At 37.0% G+C, this 24,124-nt stretch overlaps 1 protein-coding gene across 9 annotated transcripts in view; it reads left to right on the top strand.

The window, feature by feature from the left end:
• LOC122572820 (whirlin) overlaps positions 1-22,575 on the top strand; it is a 111,920-nt gene extending 89,345 nt beyond the window's left edge. For 7 of the 9 annotated variants that reach the window (XM_043738318.1, XM_043738322.1, XM_043738321.1 and 4 more), the window contains 4 exons: positions 7,363-7,587; positions 13,369-13,674; positions 13,974-14,052; positions 14,159-22,575. In XM_043738318.1, the coding sequence (XP_043594253.1) occupies positions 7,363-7,587; positions 13,369-13,674; positions 13,974-14,052; positions 14,159-14,301 (753 nt within the window). In that variant the 3' untranslated portion in view covers positions 14,302-22,575. The remainder of the gene's footprint in view (positions 1-7,362; positions 7,588-13,368; positions 13,675-13,973; positions 14,053-14,158) is intronic. The other 2 variants (XM_043738325.1, XM_043738323.1) reach the window with 1 other exon arrangement.
• The last annotated feature ends 1,549 nt before the right edge of the window (positions 22,576-24,124 follow it).

Raw genomic sequence — 24,124 nt, 5'->3', positions numbered from 1 at the left:
CAATCCCAAAAATGAGTTCGTAGATAATTATAATAATACCGCTTTTTTCAGGAGGAAAAGTTCTTTACAATATTGCAATATCAGAGTTCTACTACACGCGTTCTTATCCTAGAAGAACCACTTCACCTATTACTCTATGAAACTTCGAGTCTCAGGGATTCTAATATTCCTTTCTCCGAATTTTTATCATAAAATATATAAGCTCTTTCTATTCGACCGTTCGCTGAGAGACGCTTTCGCGGTAGATCGCGTCAACAAGAGTCGTAAATTCTCGTTACGATTAGGTAATCGATGCCACGAATTGGTCGATCTCCTATTTCGATTAGGATAATGGAGGTGATTGACTGATTATAACATTGAAGTAACAGGTTATGATATATACTTTATTCCAACAACTTTGTAGATATAAATAGCTACGCGTCATGGCTATAGACGTATTCTCAGAGACGTGTAGATAGTAAGCTACAACTGATGGCTGATCAATGAACGAAGAACCAGTCAAGACATTGACCGGTCAACAGATGAAAAACCAGTCAAGAAATGTTGACTGATCTAAGGCTGATAAACCAGTGAAGTTCGATGCTGTCGCAGGGAAAAATTATTGCTGGGGGTTGGTCGCTCCACCACCGGTCGTTTACGGCTAGAAATGACCGTTGAACATGAGAAAAACCCGACCTTCCCATTTTTTACCTGATTAAACAATATCCATAAGAGACTTTTCGACTTGAAGATCTTTTATAACAATTAAGGATCTTGACGGTAAAATAAAAATGCTTAGTTTTAAGACAGGTCCTTAGGATTATTGAGGTCCGACTAATTACATTTGTACAGCCAGCGGCCGTCTTGACCGAGGGATGGATTCTGGTTTATGTAAAGAGTCACCGGATATAACCTCTGCATTCTTTCTCTCGCCTTTCTCTGCCTTTTGTTTCTCTGAACTTTCTATTTATAAATTCTGTCATGTACCTAGAACGTATAGAGACAATTCGACACAGTTCTCCCATGAAACGTCATTTACTTTACTCAGGCAAGTCTACATTTTCACGGAAACGTCGCCGCCTCGAATGTTAATGAGCAGTCGAATATGTTAAACAAGAGAATTACGTAGAACGTAGAATCGGTCATTCTCTGCTAGAGAAATCGCCATTTTTTATTTACACCTTATTCCGCCAACTAGCAAATCTTCAAAGTGACTTTCCTCTGTGCAAATCATCCCGACCGACCGGTCAATTAGGATTACTCAGAATTGACGGGCCAACCGAACGGTACTTCTTTTCGACGAAAGAAGAACCGACCTTCCTGGGAAACTTCACGACTGGATCTTAATCGGATATTCCGTTAATTGCTACTCTTGTTGTCTTTCTCTCTCGCTAGCTTCTCATTTAGAGCTGTTCGTTCAGGTGGAAATTTACCTTGAGATTTCGTTGGAGAAAGGAAGGAAAAGTTTGAAAAAGATTTGTTGCCCAATAAATGTTTATTCGATAATAAAAAAATCGCTAAATGTTTGTTGAATAATAAATAATAAATAATTTCCTTGTCATTTCTTTAATCGTTTATTCAATTTTTATAAAAATATAAATTTGGAAAGACGCATCTGTGTATATTATTATGCATTAGGTCGTCCGAAAAGTTTCTTTCGTTTTATAAGGAAATAATGGATATACAACATTTTTCGTTTTATATTATTTTATCCATTTTGTTTTATCAAAATAAAGATCACAACGTTCGACAGATTAGGTTTCATGTTTGCATAAAAATACATCGTTGTAAAAGACGTGTTTGTAAAAGAAAGACACTTTTCGGACAACCTAATACTACGTAGTTTGTACAGCAACATACATAATCCATCTTAAATTCCCTTCGAACAGATTCAAGCGAATCGTCATCGTAATAGAATCGAAGAAATAAATCGAGCTTCATAGAGTTTTTCCAGAGGTATGAGAAAAGGATGATCCTCGGTGTCGCATTTATGACTTAAGTGGCGAGAAATTTATTACCTCGATCGGCTCGCAATTGTCAGTGATCGCAGGTCAAAAGAAGAGACGAGAAAAAGCAACGGCAGAGTCCGAGCCCGTTTCCGTGGCCGCGATGAAAATTGGAACGGGCTCGTTTCTTGATCAATTTCTCGTGTGACGAGTCTTCTCTTCGTTATCTTCCTTATCTTCGAACCGGTTCGATCCACGGATCATCCTCCTATCGTGGTTACTTTTGTACGCGGCTTTGGCCTGTCTGATGACTCACTGTATATGCAGAACCGCGATTAATAACGAGCCACTACTCGCGTGGGTCAGCGGCCACGTGAAAAATGAACGATACAAGCTTCGAGGCAAGGGATTTTACTCGAGATACTTATGTGCATTATTAGCCGAGCAGAGTTTACGTGTGTTCTACAGATTCTATTCCGTTTGTTTATCGCAAAATGGTTACATTTTCTTTTTAATTTCTCTATGCGTCTTTCTGATTATTTAGTACTTGGGTATAACGCTAAACTTGGGATGCAATTTTGTAACGTTTTATTTTTATCAAAACTGTAGTTATCGACAAATGTTCTGCAATACTTTTGAATGTAATTATGGTAGCAAAATTTTTGTCAATTTTATTGATTTTGAGTCGAATCCCGCAGGTATTACGCATCATCCGATGAGAGACTACTTTAATCTCTGGTCAGGCAAGATGCAGGACGAATCGATTTAATTGCGAAATCGGTATACTCTTTGTGGATTAATTATACTTTGCCCGATGCGTTTCGAGTTTAATCGAGTGGAGAAGTTTAATAGATTCGGTGGGATGGAACGGTGGAAATACGAGTTTAAACGATTAGTTACTTGTGGTGAATTGAACTTTTCTATCGAATGCCAATGTTAACATAGAGAACTAATACAAAGTTGCAGAAATAAATCAATGAAATAAATATAACACCACCATATTGGTTAAATTGATAAAATGGTCTTCAATGCAACAAAACTCCTTTTTAAGCTTCCAATTTATCCATTCTAATATATTTCTCGTACCTTGACAAAACAATGACTCATACTCTGTACTTTGATATTATTGTACTTCAATATTATTTGTACTAATGATATTATTGTATTTTTTTAGTGCTTTAACGTGTATAAGTTAATTCACTTACTTCAAAGTAAGCTATAAATAATCCTAGCAGTAAAAATTTAATACATTAATTAAACTTCTGTAATGCATAACAGTCGTGTAAGTAATTGTATATATTGCATATGTGCGTGACATATACACGGAATTGCGCGATGGTTGCGCAACTACCGTCATTTACATAATTGTGTCTGCAACGAAATGAGACACGCGTTTCTTGAGGAAAATATTCTTATGATAAAATTATTTGACTTTCTCGATCAAGAAACTCCTCACAAGAATTTTATTTGCACTTCACGATATCGGATTCTTACGGAATTATCTCCGACTTTAAATTCATCGAGTCGAACCATTACGCAAAGACTTTCGAGAGCAGTTTTCAAATGACACCTACGTGCAAAATCCACTGTGATCTGGTGAAATCGTGGAATTGATACCTCGTTCTAGATGAGATCGACATCCATACCAAATAACATTGCAACACGCACACGCACACGCACACACGCAAACACACACATTGTTTCTTATCTATGGTAAATAATTAAATAATCAAATAAAATTTCTGTGAAAAATTATCATACGATTGGTTCATAAAATACTCATAAATTATGCACCAATCATAAGTTTTGGTATTATGGTAGCTACACAGATATTATAAATGGTGTATAACCTGCAGTATTAATTATAAAAAAAAAAAAATTCCTCGTATCTATAGCAAACATCGCAACATTTATACCGTTTATAATGATACCTGCATAAACACTGTTTAAGTGGTTCAAAATCTCACAAGAAATTAAAAGAGATCTGCGTGTAACTCAGTCTTAGCAAGGCGATATTATCCGCAATAAGAAGATTTCCACGAAGATATCGTTCCAGTCTGAAAAACCTGAGCCTCGTTCGACGTGACACTCGGCTCGTAATTCAACAAACCGCGGTTACCCACTAACCTTAACCGAGTGCGCGAAACAACGATGATAATGGCAAGCCGATAATAGGTCAGCGTCGGAGAAAGTTTTCGGCGAGTCGTTCCGTTATATACCAGGAAGACGAAGCGGGCCGAAAAGCGGCTCCTCGGCAATCGGTGACGCCCATAACGATCTGGGTCAATTAACGACATGTATCTAGTTGAATTTCGGTGCTCGATCACTCGCGAACGAACGTTTGAATTTTACTCTGTAATATCATGTGACTTGGAATAGCAGATATTACGAAGTATAGAATATTCTCTTTTGATCTTTTGTATTTAATTAAACTGATTGAAGGTACCATTGATTTTTAATGGTAATCGATAAGTGATGGTTTATGAAGTGGAAGAAGGTAGATATCTATGAAGTTCTACAATTTTTGAACCTGATAATTTATCCATTATTCTCATTTAGGCATTTTATTCGTTAGTGTGAATAAAAAATTATATCTATACATAAATAACAATGCGAATAAATATTATATCAAAAATAGTTAAATAGGTCAATATACAATTCATAATAAGATAACTATATTATTTGCCAAAATATAAAACGATTTGCATCTTTAATTGTAACTTGAGATTTATCATGAATCGGTTGGTGTAAATATTTTATTCGTACGAAATTTCTATTCCCACAATCAACCTTTATTTTTCATCTCCTCTATACACACAATTAATGTACTAAAATCACGCTTAATATCAACTTAACGAAACTCTCTTAACTTAACAGCCATAGCGAATATCTGGAATCAATTTTCGATTATTTAATTATACAGAAGGATAATGCTAAATATTATACATATATTATATATATATAATATTATATATAATAGCTACTACTAAGTGATCTTCCAACATTTCACCACATATCTATTTATTTCTTCATTCTGTATTACCGTCACTCCGTCTGTTAGCCATAGTAATTAAGGTTGTTCCATCAATCTACACAACGATAATATACTACGAATTACTTAACACGATTACCTCACGAGGACGAATTACTCTCGGAGTATCCCGTTATATTCGGTTAGATAGTCGATCGGTCGCGACGTTCCACATAATGGTACGTGGAAACGGTCACCAGGGCGATCTTCGTCCCTTAATTACGATTAATTGGCGGTTGGTAATTGCACGCTTCCACGGTCGCTAAGGAGATATTCCGCGAAATACGACGCCGGTTTCGCGACCCTTTCGCGCTCCGAAGACTTCTCCATGCCGCTAATTGCGGACACCTGTTCTAATTGCTGCAAACAATCGAACGCTACTCCGGGAGAGGTGTTTCAGGAACAATCGGAATTCTACCGCGACGCGATGCTCCTTTCGTTGTTTGCACGCTTGTGGTTATATATTGGCACAGCCAGCTGATCCTATTATAGAATAATACATATTGTGTCCTGATGGATTGCGTGGGATGCGACAATATGAATCAAATGACGGTTCTGTGGATGCGATCTTAGAGAATGAAAGGCAGATGATGCTTTGGAATTATATTTAGTATTGGATAGAGTTCTTTAGAGGTGGACCAAGTGAAACGTTGTACGAGCAGCTGGCTGAAAATATGTTACAAATACATAGGGAACTGATATATAAAATTCTAATTAGATATTAAATTGCAACGAAATAGATAAAAATTCCTATATTATATATTAGATGTATATATTTTATAACATAGGGAATAAAATTAATGAAGTGTCGTAAACCAAGAAATCAATCGTTATTAATCTTAATGAAAGGCCAAGTATCCCATAATAGAAAATTCTAGAGGAAGAAACGAGGAAAGCTCACGAATCGGAAATGAACTGAAAAACGCCAGAAAATAACAGATAAAATCGCAACTTTTTCGATTCCTCGAGAAGCTATGATCATCGTACCTGTCTGATTATAGCTGGAACATTCTACTGAACTTTAGAATAAAAACCTTCAGATTGAAAGTTTCCTTTAAACGATCCTCATAGCTTCTATCCATCGCTAAACATTATACAAACCATTTTTACCATGTAAGATAGTAAGAAAGAGGGATAAAAAAAAGAAGAAGAAGAAAGAGGAAGCGCGATCCGTGCAATCAAAAGTTATCTACGGTCCCGACTGAGAAACCTTGAAATCACTTATGACTGTGATCGCGCCGATTTCCCTGTAATCTCAGGTTTATCGGAGGCCTACACGGAACGAGAATTTTCCTTCGTTCTCGTTGTACGCATTCTATCTCTGTTGTATACGATGGGAAAGGCTCGGTTCGGATTACGCGATCCTGACGCGATAATGATGATTACCGCGCGCGTCACGCTCGTCCAGGGACCATGGGGCCATTTTTCTCGCCGCGCCGTGAAATCGTACACCAGCGCGAGCGATTACGATATAAATCGATCGCCTTCGTGCCGTGGATTAATAGCGGATAACGGAATCGCGGAATAGTTGCGTGCACGTTACCATTGCCCGGGATGGAACTTAACGAGACGATTGAACAGTCACTGACTGCTTGCGAAAATTGAGAACGGAATCCCTCTTGGTGGTCCTAATGGCTGTAGATTGTGCACGGATCACTGAAAGAATGTGTTCGTACGAAATCGACGAGTTTTATAGAAGATCTTTAGTGTATTTTTTGTATATGTTAGAAAAGTGTTCAATTTACGAGAAATTAAAAATGGATATTGCTCACTTGCAGCTATACTATAGCATTCTCTAGATTTTCACCTAATAGCTTTATTTACCTCTGCTGACTCGTTAAATAGAGCGTAGTTTGATACTAGAAAAATGATCCGCCTCGTGAAGATTTATGGGAAAATTCTTCTACGCTGCGGAAGATTCTAACTTACATGTAAAATAATAGTACCACCTACGTAATTCTAGATCGTTATTTCGTAAGCTATGTAATAAAATACGTAGCTAAGCCATGTACTAAAATAAAGTAGTAGTCACAAGGATAATTCCCTAAATCCCTACAGCTCGTATCTGAAAATCTTAACCACAACTTTAACTCAAACTCACCATTAACATTATCTACCCTATATATTACACCAATAATACTACTAATCCTTATCTACATAACTCTATAATAAAAACGACCAACAGCTACCGTCCTTATCTTTCTCCTCCGCCCCCCCCCCCCCTCAAGAAAACTCTCTGGAATTCCAAAACACAAAATAAACACAGTGAAACGAAGGGAAGCAAGGCTTGACAATGGAAAAACTAAACTCACGTTGACGAGACTGTAACACTATAATGTAACGTTGTATCGGCTGACGGGGCTAACACGTGGCTTTCGATGTTTTTCTCCCGGCGTCGCGACGCAGGAGAGCGACGGTGGTTGCGATGGTAGCGACGCCGAGATGATCGGTAATGGGAGACGCGGAGGCGGAACGGAAAGGGATCGCGATATGGAGGAGGATGAGGACGAAGGAAGGGAGGAAAGGAGCTCAGAGGGTGGAGGTGGTGGAGGTTTCGGTGGTTGGAGGTCCCACTTGCTCGGTGGGCTGACGCAACGTGTCAAATCCTGGTACTGGGGCGCCAGGCCCCTCGTAAGTTTAAATTTAAACGAACCACCAACACACAAAAGTCTACCACGCACAGATACTTCTTTTTTTCTCTTTCGTTCCTCTCTCTGTCTATCGATTTTTCTCTTGATTTTCCTCTTTCCTTTCTTTCTTTTTTATTTCACTTTTAAAGCCTCTCTTGTTTCACTGTACTTCAAAATTTCAATTTTTTGTTTCTTTGTTCTCCCATGTCATTCGCGAAGCGTTTCGAGTCGCGTCAAACGTTCCGAGTCGCGACGTACGACCGTGAAATTCTCGACGAGTTTTCTTGAAACTTAAACGGCCTGACCGGTCTTAATCCGATCTCGAGTGTTTTAAAAGCTCCCTAGTGTTAAAATCGTCTGGAGTAATGCAAATTTTCGAATTTCCATCCGCGAGTCTTGTACATCGCTAGGCTGAAATTTCCAGGCTTTTAACGCTCTTCGATTTTTTACGCGAGTCGGGATGGATGAACTCTTCAAGGTACTTTTCGAGATCTTCGCATCGGTTGTCTGGTTGCGACTCGAGGCTTCGTATCCTCGAACTGTTTGTAAATCGAAGAGGTAAATAATCGATCGCCAATCACAATTTTCTGATATCTATATAGAAGCAGGAAGAACGCGATGAATATTTTTCTTCTATTTATTTTTTGAATTTTATTTTATCTTATTAACTAATCGATTCATACAAGAAGGTCTAACCGATCAAAGAATTACTATCGTTCTTTTGTTTCTCTTGAACTAAAGACAATTGTGATTAATTATAAATAGACTGAAAAATAATTTTATATCGCGTGTAAAAATTTAGCCAAATTTTGGGATCGGGACTGTTCCAGAAAATGAACAAAAAAATTTATTCATCAGTAGTATCGTTCCATCGGATCCAACATTAGATCAATAGACAAAATAGTGACAAATTCTAACGTAATATTCGGAGTGTTGTCCATGAGATGTTTAGTAAAGTAACTAATAGATACGATTGTAAAACGTAGTGACAATAGTTAGACAATACATTACGAACTAGTCGGTAAACCTGTTTAACAAAAATTTAATTCTTTGACAGAGAGTAGGATAATGTTCGATAGCATTATGGTCTCAGAACTTTCCTACTTGCTTGAGTACAAGTTCACTTTGGTGAAGCAAAACTTTTGCAATATTTTACACGAAGCCTGTATTATAAACTGAAGAAAATATGCAAACTTTAAACGCGCGGTTATTCCGATACGCATATATTAAAAAGAATGAAAATTTCTAGTTCTTGCGAAATCGCCAATTTTTATAATATTAAAGTATAGAGTTCTTTAATTTTTTAATGGAAAAAATGAAGAAGAAAATATTTATCTTTAATCGATTTACGTGATGGTTAAATAAAATAAATCATTGATCGATCGATAATCATTCAAAATCAAAAGTTATCTTAATTTAATTGTCTGATATCAAGCCATCGGAAATGATCATCCCTTTTGGCATGAAATTCTCCCAATTAGATCTCTGTCTTTCTTTTACTATATGTTACATTACATATATATTTCTCTATCTGTCTGTCTCTTACTTCTTTCTCTATCCCTGTTTCTTTTTACCAAGATCAATTTTCCTTTTTCTGCTCTTAGAGTTAGCGAATTTAGTCGAAATAGCGTTAGGTGTGTACGTGTTTTTTCTTAGATGTCTTGCACATGCTACTTTCGATTTATCCTTAACTATATATTCAACGCACGACTACTATAATATCTATGCAATGTATATATAATTATAGGAACGTTCGAGCACGAGCATAAATATATAATTATATATACACCGTCTGAACATATGTCAAAGTGTATTTTTACATTATATTTAGATGTCTTGGCATGCACGATCACTTTACTCACATCGAAATACAGTGTAGCGATATAGGTTGTATAGTCAGGTACAGTAGTGTATGCAAATGTTTTTGGTTGGATAAATTTTTCATTTTATATTCCAGAAGCGATGTCTAAAAGAATTTTAACTGACACTGGCCGTGAAGGAATAGCAAGCAAAAGAAAGCAATAAAACGTTAATACGTACTATTACATTGTCGTATAATATTAGTAGACTGCACACATTTATGCAAATTTACATTTTTATATATATATAAACACAGATAAAGAAATCAAATCTAAGAAAAAATTTCATACACTTAGTAATTATTATAACAATCTACCCTACTTTAGATATTTTGTATATTCTTGCATCTTACCTGCATTCTATGCATTTTTGAGCCTTTAAATGTTCCATAAATGCGTAAAAATGCGCAGTCTAAATTATTTAAATTCTTTACTAAATTAGTTAAAATTCCTTTAGATATCGCTTTTGGAATATAAAATGAGGAACCTTTCTGACTAGGAACTTTTCCACGTCACTGTATATTCGCGACTTTAAAATCGGTAAACGGAGTGTAAAATCGAAGCGTAGATGCTAGTATAGTTCGTTTCATGTTATTCAATTGCTATAGAGACCGCTGTTAGAGATTAGAAACGTGCAATCGGATCCTGAACGTACGTAGACAATCGATAGAACGATGCTGTAGAGTTCGTAAGATAGGATCTTTGTAGGAAGAAAGTCTCGATCAGTAATGGGACGCCATCGATGACGATAAATCAGCAGAGAAAGCGTAGACAAAAGTTTTCACCGAACAAGGAGACTCGAAGGGAACCGGAAAATCCGCGAGGAAATGGCTCCCTGACGAGTTTCAGTTCGACGACCATCGTTCACGCGTCATTTGCATTATTGTCGTTGTATCAGATCGATTTTCAATCTCTACAGCGTCATGTAATTTACAAGTTACGTACATTTTATGTAATAGTTTGAATCTTTCATTTCGTATATCGTTTTTTAATGAGAATTTTAATTGAAAACTGCAGAAGAGAAATATAATAAAGCAAAGCTTTAATTGTCTTGTAAGAGAGAAATTTTCCAATCTATTTTAATCATCCGCTACAATTTTCAAAATTTCGATTGTTATAAAGTTCCACGTATCTATTATTTATTTTTGGCAAAATTAAAAGATTGTTCTTTTTTTAATATATCGATGATTTATAAACGACGACAACATTTTGAGTTGGATTTCAGTTCTGTGACCTAATTTTGGACTGCTTAATTTTCAGTTGATTTCAAACAAAATCTTCAGATCAAAGTTTTTCTCCGAAACTTTTATTTTTTTCCATTCTTGCTTCGCCGTAAAATATAAAGAATTATTGAAGAACCGTTTCCATTTTCGTTATTTTTTTAATTATTTCGCAATTACGAGTTGACAGGTGGGATCCACATAGGTACGCGTAGGAAGAGAAATTCACGGGGCGAATAAACGCGCGTGCGTTCGCGTGTTCTCGTCACACAAACCGCGTTCGCTTGCGAAACACTTTCACCGCTCGCGATTCGCGTTTCTCTATGCAAGCAGGAGGCCGGCCGCGAAACTTGGTTCGCGAATTCGCTCGATTTCCATGCCCGTCGACCGTGACCTACGGATCCGGCTACCGATACATCTGTGTCGGTGGAAATTTGATGCACGCGATAGAAGTCGAGCGAATTTCGAGACGATCCGGAATCTACGTTGTGGAATTTCATTTTTCGCAAAACGAAACCGAGAATTCTGTATAAATCAAAACGTTTGACCCTAGAACTGTCGACAACTAAAATATTATACAGAATTTTTATCAAAAGAATCAAAATGACAGCGACGTGCAAAAATATATAATTTGAGGAGAGAAATATTTTCCAATAAAAATATAAAAATCTTGTCATATATTTTCCAAAAAATTACTCAAATCTATATAAATCTATAGGATCTTTAAAAATGATAAAATTGGACGATTCTAGAAAGCGTAGAAAGTAGAGAAAATTTCGGAGATCCGTAAAATTTGAAAAATCTATAAAATCCGACCAAAATCCATAAGTCTATAAGTCTACAAGATTCTCATGGAAAATTACGAATCAGTAATTTTGTCGTCTCTGGTAGTTCTAATGTTAACGAACGCGTCAGAATTCGCTCGGGGGACTCGCGAGTTGACTCGACAACTGAAGTTAAACACTAGTTAGGAATTCCTCAAGCGACGTAACAAAAAAAATGCCGAGTTTGCTTTGGAAATTGAACGAAGAGCAAGGAGTTTCGTGAGAATTTCGAAATTCGTGAAACTCGACCAGTTTGACGAGGAAAGATACGTGACTAGTCTAGGAAAGGTACTCGTTTAAAAGGTTTGATCAAGGATTCACGGTGCCACGATCATTTCTATCATCGTCTCATGATCTCTCGTCTTTTTCCGCACGTTACAAATTGAAATTGAAAAACCAATTTCGTTAAATGCCGTGCGTTAAGAAAGTTGATCGTGCAATCGCAATTTCGATAAGAACAAAAGAAATGAAATATAATTCGATCGTAAAATAATTGCACGACAAAACACCACCACTACCACCACCACCACTCTGTCCGAGCACCACCAACACCCAACTGCTACCAGCCTATCAGCAAGCATGAAACTTAATTTTTTAATATACTCTTATGATACCTATATCGAGATATATATATATATATATTTATTTATATGTACGTAAATATAAATATATTACACGATATATTTATATTTATTGCTATATATATTTATATATGTATATTTTTTTTATTCATATTCACGTTTTTTCTACACGATGTTGCGTACGATGACTGTGATTGCATATAGGTAACAAGAAGAGATGTGCATCGTTGTGGAGAAGCGAAGCCCGGTAGACAATGCAAGTTGGCTGTGGAGTAACTACAAAGGCGAACTTGGTGAAACCCATTGATCGACGATGTTTGGTTATTTTTTAAAAGATAATACCGCTTCCTAAAGTACTACGATGAACATACTATTTGAAATTAAATTTCTCGAAATTAAAAATTATACAAATTTATATACAAGATATTTCTTAAACTTCTTAATCTTCTCACAGTGTAACTTGAGAGAAACTTGTACAAGCAGTCAAACGTGATATACTATGCATTTTATGTCCTAAATGTCATCATGAGTAACGTAATTATTGATATTTATTTTTTGTAAAATCTAAACGTCTGATACCAGAGATGCAAAAAATCTTGTCCATGAAGAAATAGTTATTTTCCAGACAATAATTTATATATAATTTTATTCATATTCGTATTTGCACTTTGCACAGGTTTCACAGAATGTTACGAAACGCGAAGTGTTAGAAATTCTTTCGTATCGTACCTTTCACGAACCTTTTCGCGTAACCAACTTTACAGACTACCAGGACTCCCTTCGACTACAGCGTGCACACGAACTTGTCAGCATCAGCCTCCTTAGCTCTTGTGTGCTGTCATCATGCGTGTTCGAGGTGGCTTTTACGGACTGCGTGACAGTGACCGTGTCCGAAACTCTTTTCGCGTTAGATCTTGTATTTTCAACTTGAAAAATATTCACTCTGTTCTCAATCAATGAATATTTCAAACTTCTTTTCGAGAGAAAGCGAGACAACTAAAACTAGAAACATATAATTTTCGTTCTATTGTAAAAGAATGAGAATTGTCAACGTAGAAAGTTCAAATCAGAATTTTCAAATGATAGAAAATTCAAACTGGTACTTTCGAAACGAAATATTCAAATAGCGTCGAAAGAAACAAAGAAACTAAAAGGAAGCAACAACATCTGGAAAATACATTCAAAAAGGAATGTAAATCAATTTTTCTACTAAGTGAACAAACGGTGGCTGTCACAAGGTCAACCGGAAGCCGGGTGGCTCAACTTCCACCGATGAAACGTAGCTGTGCCCGTTTCAGGAACTCGCGCACAAGCTCTCACGAAGCTTCGACATGCAAGAAGCTCAGCTCCTCGAAGAGGGTGGCTCTGGTGCAGCTACTGCCGGGGCTGGGGGTGCCGGTGGTCCACCACGAAGGCATCACAGTGCTCAAAGGTTGACTAGAAGCGAAATGTCGGAGAGAAGAGAAGAAGATGGCGCCCTTGTGGTCCCTGATCATCAGGGTAACCTGAGAATCACTGTTAAGAAAACCAAGTCGATTTTAGGTATTGCCATCGAGGGCGGTGCCAACACCAAACATCCACTGCCCAGAATCATCAATATACATGTAAGGAAATTTGTATTCACAATAAGCATTAACATTATTTGGAAAATAATATTTAATTGATTGGAATACGAAGATATTAGAAAATATCAGGATTTAGGAAACTTTCAAGTATTGCGTATATTTGTACATATCGAAAAAATTTTGATCAATGAAAACACATGCTAAAACGATCAATTTAATTACAATCGTCTATATATATAGCTATAGAACACTTAAATATACATTACAGACTTGTAGTTCTATTGTTAGGTAAACAAATTACCGATACTCGGAACACTAATCAGTTTATACTTTCACAGGATAATGGAGCAGCGTACGAGGCCGGTGGTCTTGAGGTCGGTCAGTTGATCCTAGAAGTCGACGGTCACAAGGTCGAAGGTAATTTCATCTTCCAAATTTTTCTTTTCTCGTTAATCCAGCTACAAGCATGAAATGACAGAAGTGACAGAAATCTGTAACATTTGTCTGTATTTTGTTTGAACAGGTCTCCATCATCAGGAGGTAGCTAGGCTGATCGCAGAGTCGTTCGCGAGACGAGATCGCAACGAGATCGAGTTCCTGGTAGTCGAGGCAAAGAAGAGCAATCTGGAGCCGAAACCGACGGCTCTGATATTCCTGGAAGCGTAGCAGGAATCTCCCACCTCCGAGCCGGAACCACCGTAGCCCAACGTGACCAGAGCTCGGCCCGCGACATACTTGGAGCGTCGTAGACGCTGAACCGTCTGTTGAAGCTGAAGAGACCGATGAAACGAGGAAATCGATCATGAAGCTCGTCGATCGACAAATGTAACGAAGACAAATAGACGAAGAGAGAAAAGAAGACGAGCTTGCCTCTTCATCTTCATCGAACGCTCTCGATTCGACGGTCGAGCTCTTAGTCAGGTGCTAACTGAACCTGGCCCTGGTGGTGGGAATTTTTCAAGAAGAAAATACAAAGAGTAAAAAGAAGGAAAGATAAAGAAGCGCCACGAACAGAGGATGGGTTAGGCGGCGAGTGAAGCTCGATTAGCGAGTCAATGGGATGATAATTACACGATCGTCGACACTATCGTGGCTGCCCTCGTTGCTGACGAGCCAGGCTATCGAAAGCTTCTAATCCTTCGGCTCTCCAACTTTTTCGATCCAAGAAGCCGTTTGATAAGAACAAATATTGTCAAAGTTTGCGACGAGGAATAAAAGTATAGACGATCCGGTGACAAAACACAGGAGTACAAAAGAGATATGGTTTGAAGAGACTATGTAAGAGAGACACTTTGAGTGTGAGGATGATGTTAAATGAGAGAAGAAAGGTTGACTGTGCCAAACTATTAGGGATTGTTTCGTGTATACTAATTATGATACTCTTAATCGTAACGAGATTCAATCAGAGACTCTGCCAAGGCAAGAGATTCACGAATATGTGAGTAGCAAAATCGTGCGATCCTGAGTGACGAACTTGTGTTTAACGGACACGATCACAAAAGCTGTTCACGTGCATGGGTCGAACGTATCAAGAGTACGAGGCAATGAGATTATGCGAGACATGTGATGATTAAGTAAAATGCGTTTTCCAGGATCCTGGCCGATGTCATCGATCAGGATTTTCGTTGATGCAGTTCCTCAAGGGCTTATTTAGTGGTACCGTGATGACAATCCGTTTAACTATCTTTTAAACGTCTGAGAAAGATGCTTTTTCCAGCTACCACGCAATTGTTTCAAGTTTTAAATGTCTAATTTCAAAGTTCAAATTTTTTATTTCAAATTTTGAATAATTATGAAAATAATTGTCATGTATTTCTAAATCTATCGAATCACAGCCTGTTAAAAACCTTCGACTACGGATCCACAAAACTCTATTTTTGCATAAAATCTAGATAATCGTATAAGCAAGTAATTCGTACTTAAGAGAATCCAACAGGCGGCGAGGAAAAGGTGACGAGGAACAAAATCGACGGAAGTCCTAACCGAGTGGAGCCTGAGATTAACATAGACTTATTATGGGAATTGTTGAGGCTTAACAAGATATGTTATATATACATATATATTATATGATAATATTATTATTGACTATCGTAGTGGAATTGTAAACTTGTACCTACCCGATCACACCTCGAGCGCGCACACGGACTTCCGGTTACTGGTGCGCGCTGAGGCGGCACCGAGGAGTGCGCAGAAGGGAAAACTGAGAAGATTCTATAAGAATATGCGAAATATTTTCAACAAGTTTAAATAAATATAGACACCGCGTACTTAGCAATGGGCCTGATCGTTCGAATTTTTCGAGAGATCGCGGACGATCGCGCATAGAAAAAAAAACAAATTTCTTGAAAAATCTGAAAATTCTCGTGATCGAAGGCGAATGAAGAAAATGAGAAAGGAAGGCAAATTCTGCACTTTCTGGAAAATTTGGAGAAAGCGTGAAACGAACAACACGCGATCACGAGATCATAAACGTTTGTTTGCATAGTGGATCACGTGGAAATTATTTTAGAATCACGTTCGCGTGAGCGACGATTCCTTCAATTCGTACGCGCGCCACGCTTGGAAAACTCGAGGCTGTATTTTTCATACACAGATTTCATGCCTTCTCACCTCACCTTGTTCACGTGGATCACGTCGTTTAGGCATTTTTTTACGATGAATCATAGACACGATGACGAGAAGAATTTTCTAAATGATACATTTGTATCGCCTTATTGTAATTGATGTCTCGAACTTTTCGATCGTTGTGCACGATCACGTTGATTTTCGTCGCTGTGTAATTTGGAAAAAGAGAGAAGCAACTTGTTGTATCTACGCGAGTTAGAACAGCGGTTCCTATTAATTTCGTTGAAAGATCTTTCGATCTTTCTTGGGCAAAATCTTCTTTGGGTAAATAACTTGTTCGTACAATTTAGAGAGTTTTGTTTAATTCATTTTATTAAGTAAGGAGAAAGTAGAATTCGTACGTGTTTCTGTTCTTCCGGATCGTTTTACAAAGCACAGAGAATTAAATTTCAAATTAAGTAGAAAGTTCGATTTTCTTTCGTGAGTTGAAAGAATATTTGCTTTGTGGGACTGCTTCGTTAGTGTCGACAAACCGTTTTTCGCTAACTATTTATAACGTAATTGTTACCGCAATAATTACATTTAAACGAGTAGTAGTTACTAATTATCAATTCGTGAGTATAAACGTAGCGACTGTTGTTGTAAAAGTAAATGGTTATCGATACGTCTTGTTTAATATCTCTACCTGTTATCAAGTTAAACGTAATTTTACGAATAGTAGTGTGTATACGTTGAATGTCGACGAGTCCACAAGTCGTTCTATCGAATGCCGATGATCGTCCGCGATCTTGCTCGCTTTAACAAAAAATGATAAAAAAAGATAAAAAGATGCAAAAAAAAAAATAAAACGTGAAAAAAATACCGCGCAAGCTTAAGTAGTAAATTATCGCGTATATGTAACGAAACAGCCGAATCGGGACGCAGGCCAATGAGAGAAAGCGAGAAACGATTCGACGAAAGCCACTGACGGTTCAAAGATTCGCGTTTAATCAAATTCCAATGGAGTTTTTCGATAATGTCGTATCGCGAATATAAACTTATTGTCAGAGTTTATGTCATAGAATTGCTGTTTTATAATAACATCTAGTCAAATAAGGTAATATATCGTTTAAATAATAATTCTAGAAATATTTCATTTAAATAATACGTAAGCCCTTTTATCTAATTTAATTCTTTGCATTACTTAATCTAGAAGGCTAATTTTCGATAAAAATTCTCAATAAAGTATTTAGATAATATTACTTTTATCCGAAACGATCAAGCTATACTATTACGATATAAACACTTTTACATTTGCATTAATTTTTAAACATTAAAAGAAGGTAGAGAGCGAATGGAATTTTTTGATCGTCAGTGCGCTAACCAAGAAAGCACGTTTCAAAACAGTAATGTACCTGGACGCGTGTACGACGTATTCCGGTAAATGTGCCAAAGAGAAGAAAAAGCTACACGGAGAAGAAGAAAGAAAAGGAAGAGAAAAGCAGAAGAGAGAAGAGCGTTAGCGTGGAATTCGAGCGCGGAAAGCGGGAAAGTTGTGCATACAATTACAAGCGCAAAATGCAAAACAAGACGGAAACTATTACGAGTGGACGATCGAGAGAAGAAAAGAAACCGCAAAGAAAAAACGAAGAGGAAGGTTTTTCGTAGCTGGTGTGCACTCGAGTTGTTTTCTTCGTTGTTGCTTTGTAACGCAAGGATGCAATTGCACCGTTTGTCGCGAACAAGCCACGGGATTAAGAAACACGAGAAATAGAAACGAAAAGGTGAATAAGATGGGAAATAAAAGAACAAAGATAGGAACGATAGGTAAAACGCGGCTAGTTGCTATTCGGCTAAGCAAACAGACAAAACTAAAAAATACCTCGTGTGTTAGTGTTTCTTCCTGTTTTCGAAGCGAATTTTTCTAACGAAGCATCCAAAATAAATTCGACGTCCCGGATAAAGAACAAGGAGTAAAAGAGGAAGAACGAACGATGGAAAAAAAAGCATGGAAGGAAAAATCACTATGGAAAGTGGGACAAGAAATGAAAAGAAACGAAAGAAAGAAGGAGATGATATTTTTGTAAAAGCCTTCGATGTATAACGCAATCACCGGAGCGATTCGAAGATCTCAGCTGACATATCCGACAATGCCTTACCGCTTTGATGAAACGATGAAAGAAACAAGAAAAAACGAATGGGTTCGTGAAAGCGACGCGAACCGATCACGATCGAGGAAAATGTTCGTTGGAACTTCCCATTGATCAGCGTCAGTGGATACAGTACGGTGCGAAGCAATTGGCACACACAGCATTGGCTATTCGATCTTTCGATTTTGCTTAACGATCGGACACAGAGCGGAGCGACGCTGATAATCTTTCTGGTTGAAGAGTTATGTAAAGCAGAAAAGTGGGAAAAACTGGTTCTATCGGGCTCGGTTCGAAACGGAGAGCGTTGTTTATAAATGTACGCTGGAATCGGTATTCCTATTTTTTAAACTGGTGCAAGTAATCTTAAAAAATGAAAGAAACGTTTACTCGATATTTGGAATATACGAAGGATGATATTTGTCAGAGTTTAAACGTATTTTTTGCTTCTCGCGAGAATAAAATAAATGGCAATCGATTTGGAAATGAATTATCCAGGTATTTTGATTAAATGTTCGGAGAGGAACCTGTAAATCTAGACGTAAGAAAATTTACAAGAGTCTTTTCTCTTTTCGTTTCATTTAAATACATTCAACTGAAAAAGTTATCAGTAAGTTTCTCCATCATCGAATTGCAACAAAAATATATCAAAACTATGATACAATAGGAATGAAAGGAAATATCTATCGTTTAAAGACTGCCAAACTGTTGCAATTAACCACGTAATTACATTAACAGCTTCATTATCTTGCACGATGTATGCTTCACGGTCGCTGATCCTCCGATCCCATCGAGACAAGAAGAGAAAACAGATTCGTCGCTAGCTATTTTTCCACACACAAGTTCCCTTTATTCCACAGCAGACGAAGGTTTCGAACGTTTCAAGAAAAATACTGTCGCTCTCGGTCGATCGCTTCTCAATTTTTCGAAAAATATCAACTACTGTAAACGGAGAGACAGAGAGAGAAAGAGAGAGAGAGAAAGAGAGGCAATCTATCGTATCAATGTGCCATCGTGATTCCCCTTCGATCAATGATAATCGCTGATATAATATATTGACTGTCGATGATACTTTTGGTTCGATTATAAATTCATTTCAAGGGATGGAAGTTTCGTGCGTTGAAATAAATTTTAATGAACACGATTTCTATATGAAAATCAGATTAATCGCGAGACGATTGACCACCTTTCTCCAATGAAAACTGTTTTCTCTGAGAAAATCGGAAACCGATTTTCTTTACCACGAGCTCGAGCGTTCGCGTTTAGTCTGGCGTTAAAGTCTCCGCTTTAATTACGTTTCTCTCGCCGCTTTCGTCGTTTCTTTCTTTAATAAAAAAATTTAATAATTTATTACTTCTTATTAGTTAACGTTTATAATTAGAAACCGCATTATAATATCGATTTCTTCAAATTTGAGGAATAGAAGAGATGTTAAGAAGTTGAAAATTATTCTATTGGAGTCAAGTGATCGGAAAGACGGTGATTATTTATTTTAAGAAATTGCTTCAGCGAATAACCAGAACTAGGTGCCTTAACGAAATAATTCTTTCCGTTTTTCCTTCTAATTTCGCAAAACAATTATATCTACTTAAGACTTATAAAGCTACGTATACACTTAAAATTGCCTCGGATGAAAGAAAATGAATTCCAAAGATTCAAGCGATGTCCTACGACCAACAAACACACGACGAGACGATTAGTCTACGATCGATGTCAATTAATTAACCCTTTGAACTTCAATGGCGACGTTTCTTATATACCTTTCATCGACACAAAACGAAAATGAGCAGAAAGCTGTACTGTACAAATAAATTCACCTTCGATTTCAATAAATTTCACTGTAAAAATGCGCCGAAGTTGTGTGTCGATCGAATTAAAAAAATATTCGAAGTGCAAAGGGTTAAAGTTCGAAGGGGAAACGACAAAACGATCGAGCGATCAATCGCGATAGAAGAGAATAATTAGACGAAGACGAAGAGATTGCGTCCGCTAAACCCGAGATTATCTTAAATAATAGCGTTAGCTCCCACAGGACACAAAAAGCATGCTACGAAGTCAGAAAAGAAAGAGCGTAATCTAGCAGAGAGCGATTTATTTTTTCAACGACAAACGAGAAAAGAGAATCAAACCTGAGAGATAAACACGGACTCGTACCACGTTAAAACCTGTCCAGCTTTCGCACGTTCACCATCCGCAAACTTGCTTTTTCTCGATCGACCGTGGAACCGTGGGTGCGAGCGAGCATTGAAATCGATCCTCTGGTCGGTGATCGAGATCGATCGTACGATGAAAGGCGAACCAGGGATTTCGAACGTTTCGAAGAGGAAGCACGTGACTTCGCTCCAGGAAATACTACTTCCATTTCTTGCGATCGATGGTGATTGAAAGGAGGAAAAATCGATTGAGAAATTGGATTAGATATAAAAATTCAGGAATTGCATTCAGCTTTAATTCCGTTAGAAAACGTGTTTGAATGGAAGTCGAAGAAATAAGAATCTTCCACTCGAAACAAATATCAGCTCGATTCTTACTGTCAAACGATTTCTGCTATTCAAAATTTCATCGAGACAGTGTATAGAAAATTCCTAATTGTCGGGTATTTGGAATGTTCTGTCTGTCGGATATTACAGCAAAATTCTTCGAGACAAAAATTTCGCATCCGCGATCAACGATCTTAAATACGATCGATACTGAATGTTAAGAAATTCTTAATGTCATAAACTTTATCAAACGTTACAAAAGTCTGTCTTGCAACGAAATACTTTAAGAGAAAAAGCTAGCATCCACGATACCACGTCGCCTCAGTCTCGAGAGTCGATCGACGAACGTAATTCGCGTGAAATCTTTAGCTTAAGCTTCGTACACATCCTCGTAATCGAACGTCAAGATAAACGAGCGAGAAGATTGAAAAAAGAAGAGGATCCACAGGGGACGGTTCGCTTGACGAATGAAGAATAAAATCGAAACATTATGCAAAAGCGAGTTGACAATAGTCGACGGCGGATAAAAGGGCTAATCGAATTGTAAAGCAGATGTAACTGTACTCGTAACGTTTCAAGGAACACTCTGTACATAAGCAAACCGCTCGTTCATACCGCATTTCATAGATCATCCTTTTTGCAGCCGATTTCGTACACCTTTAGAGACACATACACACGTACGTTCTACACATACAGAGACCAAACAAATTCACACGACTGTGTAACACATAACAACAACACGAAGAATCGTTCCAAAGGATGAAAACGACGAGGCTCGTCGCGTTAATTAACGACCCGTCGATTAATACGCTCATCGTCGTGGAACGGAGATAGAAGAGATCGCACGTATGAAATTGTTACACCAGTAACATGTATACAATGATACATTGCGCGTATACAGGGTGTAAAAGAAATATGTGCCACGATCTTATCGTATTCGGCTCGTTGTGCAACCATATTGTGGAAAATAATTAGATTTCTAGGTCTGTTTTCTTTTTCCTATTTTTAGAACGAAGTATGGAAAATTTGTAACTTTGACAGTAGATGTGCTTCGCCTTAGAATCGATGGAAACTCGTGTCAAGTAATAAATTGCTAGTTGCATGGCACATACGATTAGCCGATAAAAGCTTAATAAATTGATTGCAAGGTTGATAAGATTGGTTTCGTTCTTTAATGAGACGATACTGGAGTTTTGTGTGTCGCTGAACAACACGCAACAAATTTTTGAATCTTCCAGTTAGTTGGAATTTGTAGATCTATTTGCCTTAGTAAAATTCTTCTTTAAATCTCTGCTTCTTTATTTGATTTAAATAGTAAGTTGAAGGAACATTATCAAACGATTCTTTTACACCCTGCGTATACGAATACACGACTACACGATACATTCACGGACACGCGTAGAATAAATGTAAAAGGACAAAAGGAAATTCATCGTTTCTCCGAGTGTAACGCGCGCGACCATATTGTTTGATTATTGTTAAAAAAACGCAGACGCTTTAATTGTTTGTTCGAATTGTTGTTGTTCATTATTGTTACCGTTGTCATTATTATCGTCGTTGGATGTCGCGTAACGTGATTACGATCACCATTCAGCCTGTCGATTTGTCCTTTTTTGCGTGCCGTTATTATTATTATAGTCATTACGTTATGATTACGACCGTGTATATTATTATTATTATTATTATTATTATTATTATTATTATTAACATCATAACCGCGACGATGACGATTATTATTGTAATTGAATAAAACGTTCACCACGAGAGGTATGAATATTTATCGAATCTTTCATTTCGCTTCCTACTATTTTTTATTTTACTCTTCCAATCTTTTAATTCCCCATTTCCCCATATACTTGAATATCTTGATATAATTGTTTGTTAAGAAGAGATTGCTGAATAATAAATTACGAATTAGTCGTACAACATATTCTTTGAAATCTTAATCGAAATTATTTTATATGTTTTGTTAGGCTGTGCGATAATTTACTTCGCCTTTCGATATTACATTTTGAGGAATATTATAAACAGATTACATATATGCCACTGTAGTCTAATAATACGATAAATAACGCTTCATACGCTAAATAAGGATATTTTTCACCTGTGCTCTTCATTTGCAGAGGATAATAGAATAAAATGATATATATCGCTGATTAAATAGATACTTATTACAGAACGTAATATCTAATATTTGAGAATTACAAAAATTAATTAAGCTAAAAATTAAATAGATCTATTAATGGGCGCCAGCGATCGAAATTTGTCACAGATTCCTTGCTTATCATGGCACAGTAAAAGCGTAGCCGGTAAAACAGACGAAACGAGAGAGTTGGCGGCCACAGTCAATTCAGATATCTGTTTTCGAAGCTCGCTGCGTTTGCTCGTAATTACGTAATTACACATCATTCTCGCCAATTAAACTCGAATTATCGATTTCAAACTGATTACCAGTTAATTGCCTGCTGTTTGAAGGACCACTAGGATGACCACAGCTTATAAAACAATTGGTGATGTAATTTCGACTTAAACGGTGATAATTACGTAACTTCGAGGCCACGTGAGTTTTTATTGATAGTTGTCAAGTGCTGGTTGCAAGCATTCTGTTGTAGTGGAATGAACTTATCTCCTTTATATAAAAAAAAAGAAATCACTTTATATAAGTACAACACCAAACCAAATCCGACTAGCATTGCTATGGCTAACTTGAGTTAATTGTTACTCGAATTTTAACCAGATCTGCACAAAATTTACCTCAGGATCCAATAAGATGCCATTTAATAAAATTAGTGAGTTGACAAAGGGTTAAGGGTTATAGGTCAAACGTCTCTTTTATGATCTCACAATTGTTCATCAAATAGGATAATGTTAAGACAATTTTAGCTTGTAATATTTATTTGCTTATTTCTTATAAATTTGTTTATTATTGTTTGCAATGATATAAAATGAAATTTCCAGGGGAACGGAATACAGCGGCAAATTGTGTTGCACATAAACTGTCTGTTTAGCTGCTATCTAAATAAAGAAGAACGATACAGTCGAAAACTAGCTTCAAGTTGAACAATTGCCTTGCTTAATTCTACGAAATAGCGGCGGTATCCTACAAATAAACGAAGCGTCTCGTTGGATTTAGAAATAATTGAATTCTCACGATAACGTTTGAGCCAAACGAAAACTAGAAGGAACAGAGAACACGTCGAGGTCGGATATCACACAACTAAAAAATACGAAGGAAACAAGTAGACTAAAACACGATATATAATTTTTCAACATTTTGTTTTGGCAAAAAGAAATGCAACGATAAAAAAGAAAAAAAAA

Source organism: Bombus pyrosoma, linkage group LG11, assembly GCF_014825855.1.
Source record: "Bombus pyrosoma isolate SC7728 linkage group LG11, ASM1482585v1, whole genome shotgun sequence".
In the NCBI taxonomy this organism is placed as follows: domain Eukaryota; kingdom Metazoa; phylum Arthropoda; class Insecta; order Hymenoptera; family Apidae; genus Bombus; species Bombus pyrosoma.
The sequence above is the reverse complement of the archived record's forward strand: the minus strand, read 5'-3'. Positions and strand labels throughout refer to the sequence as shown.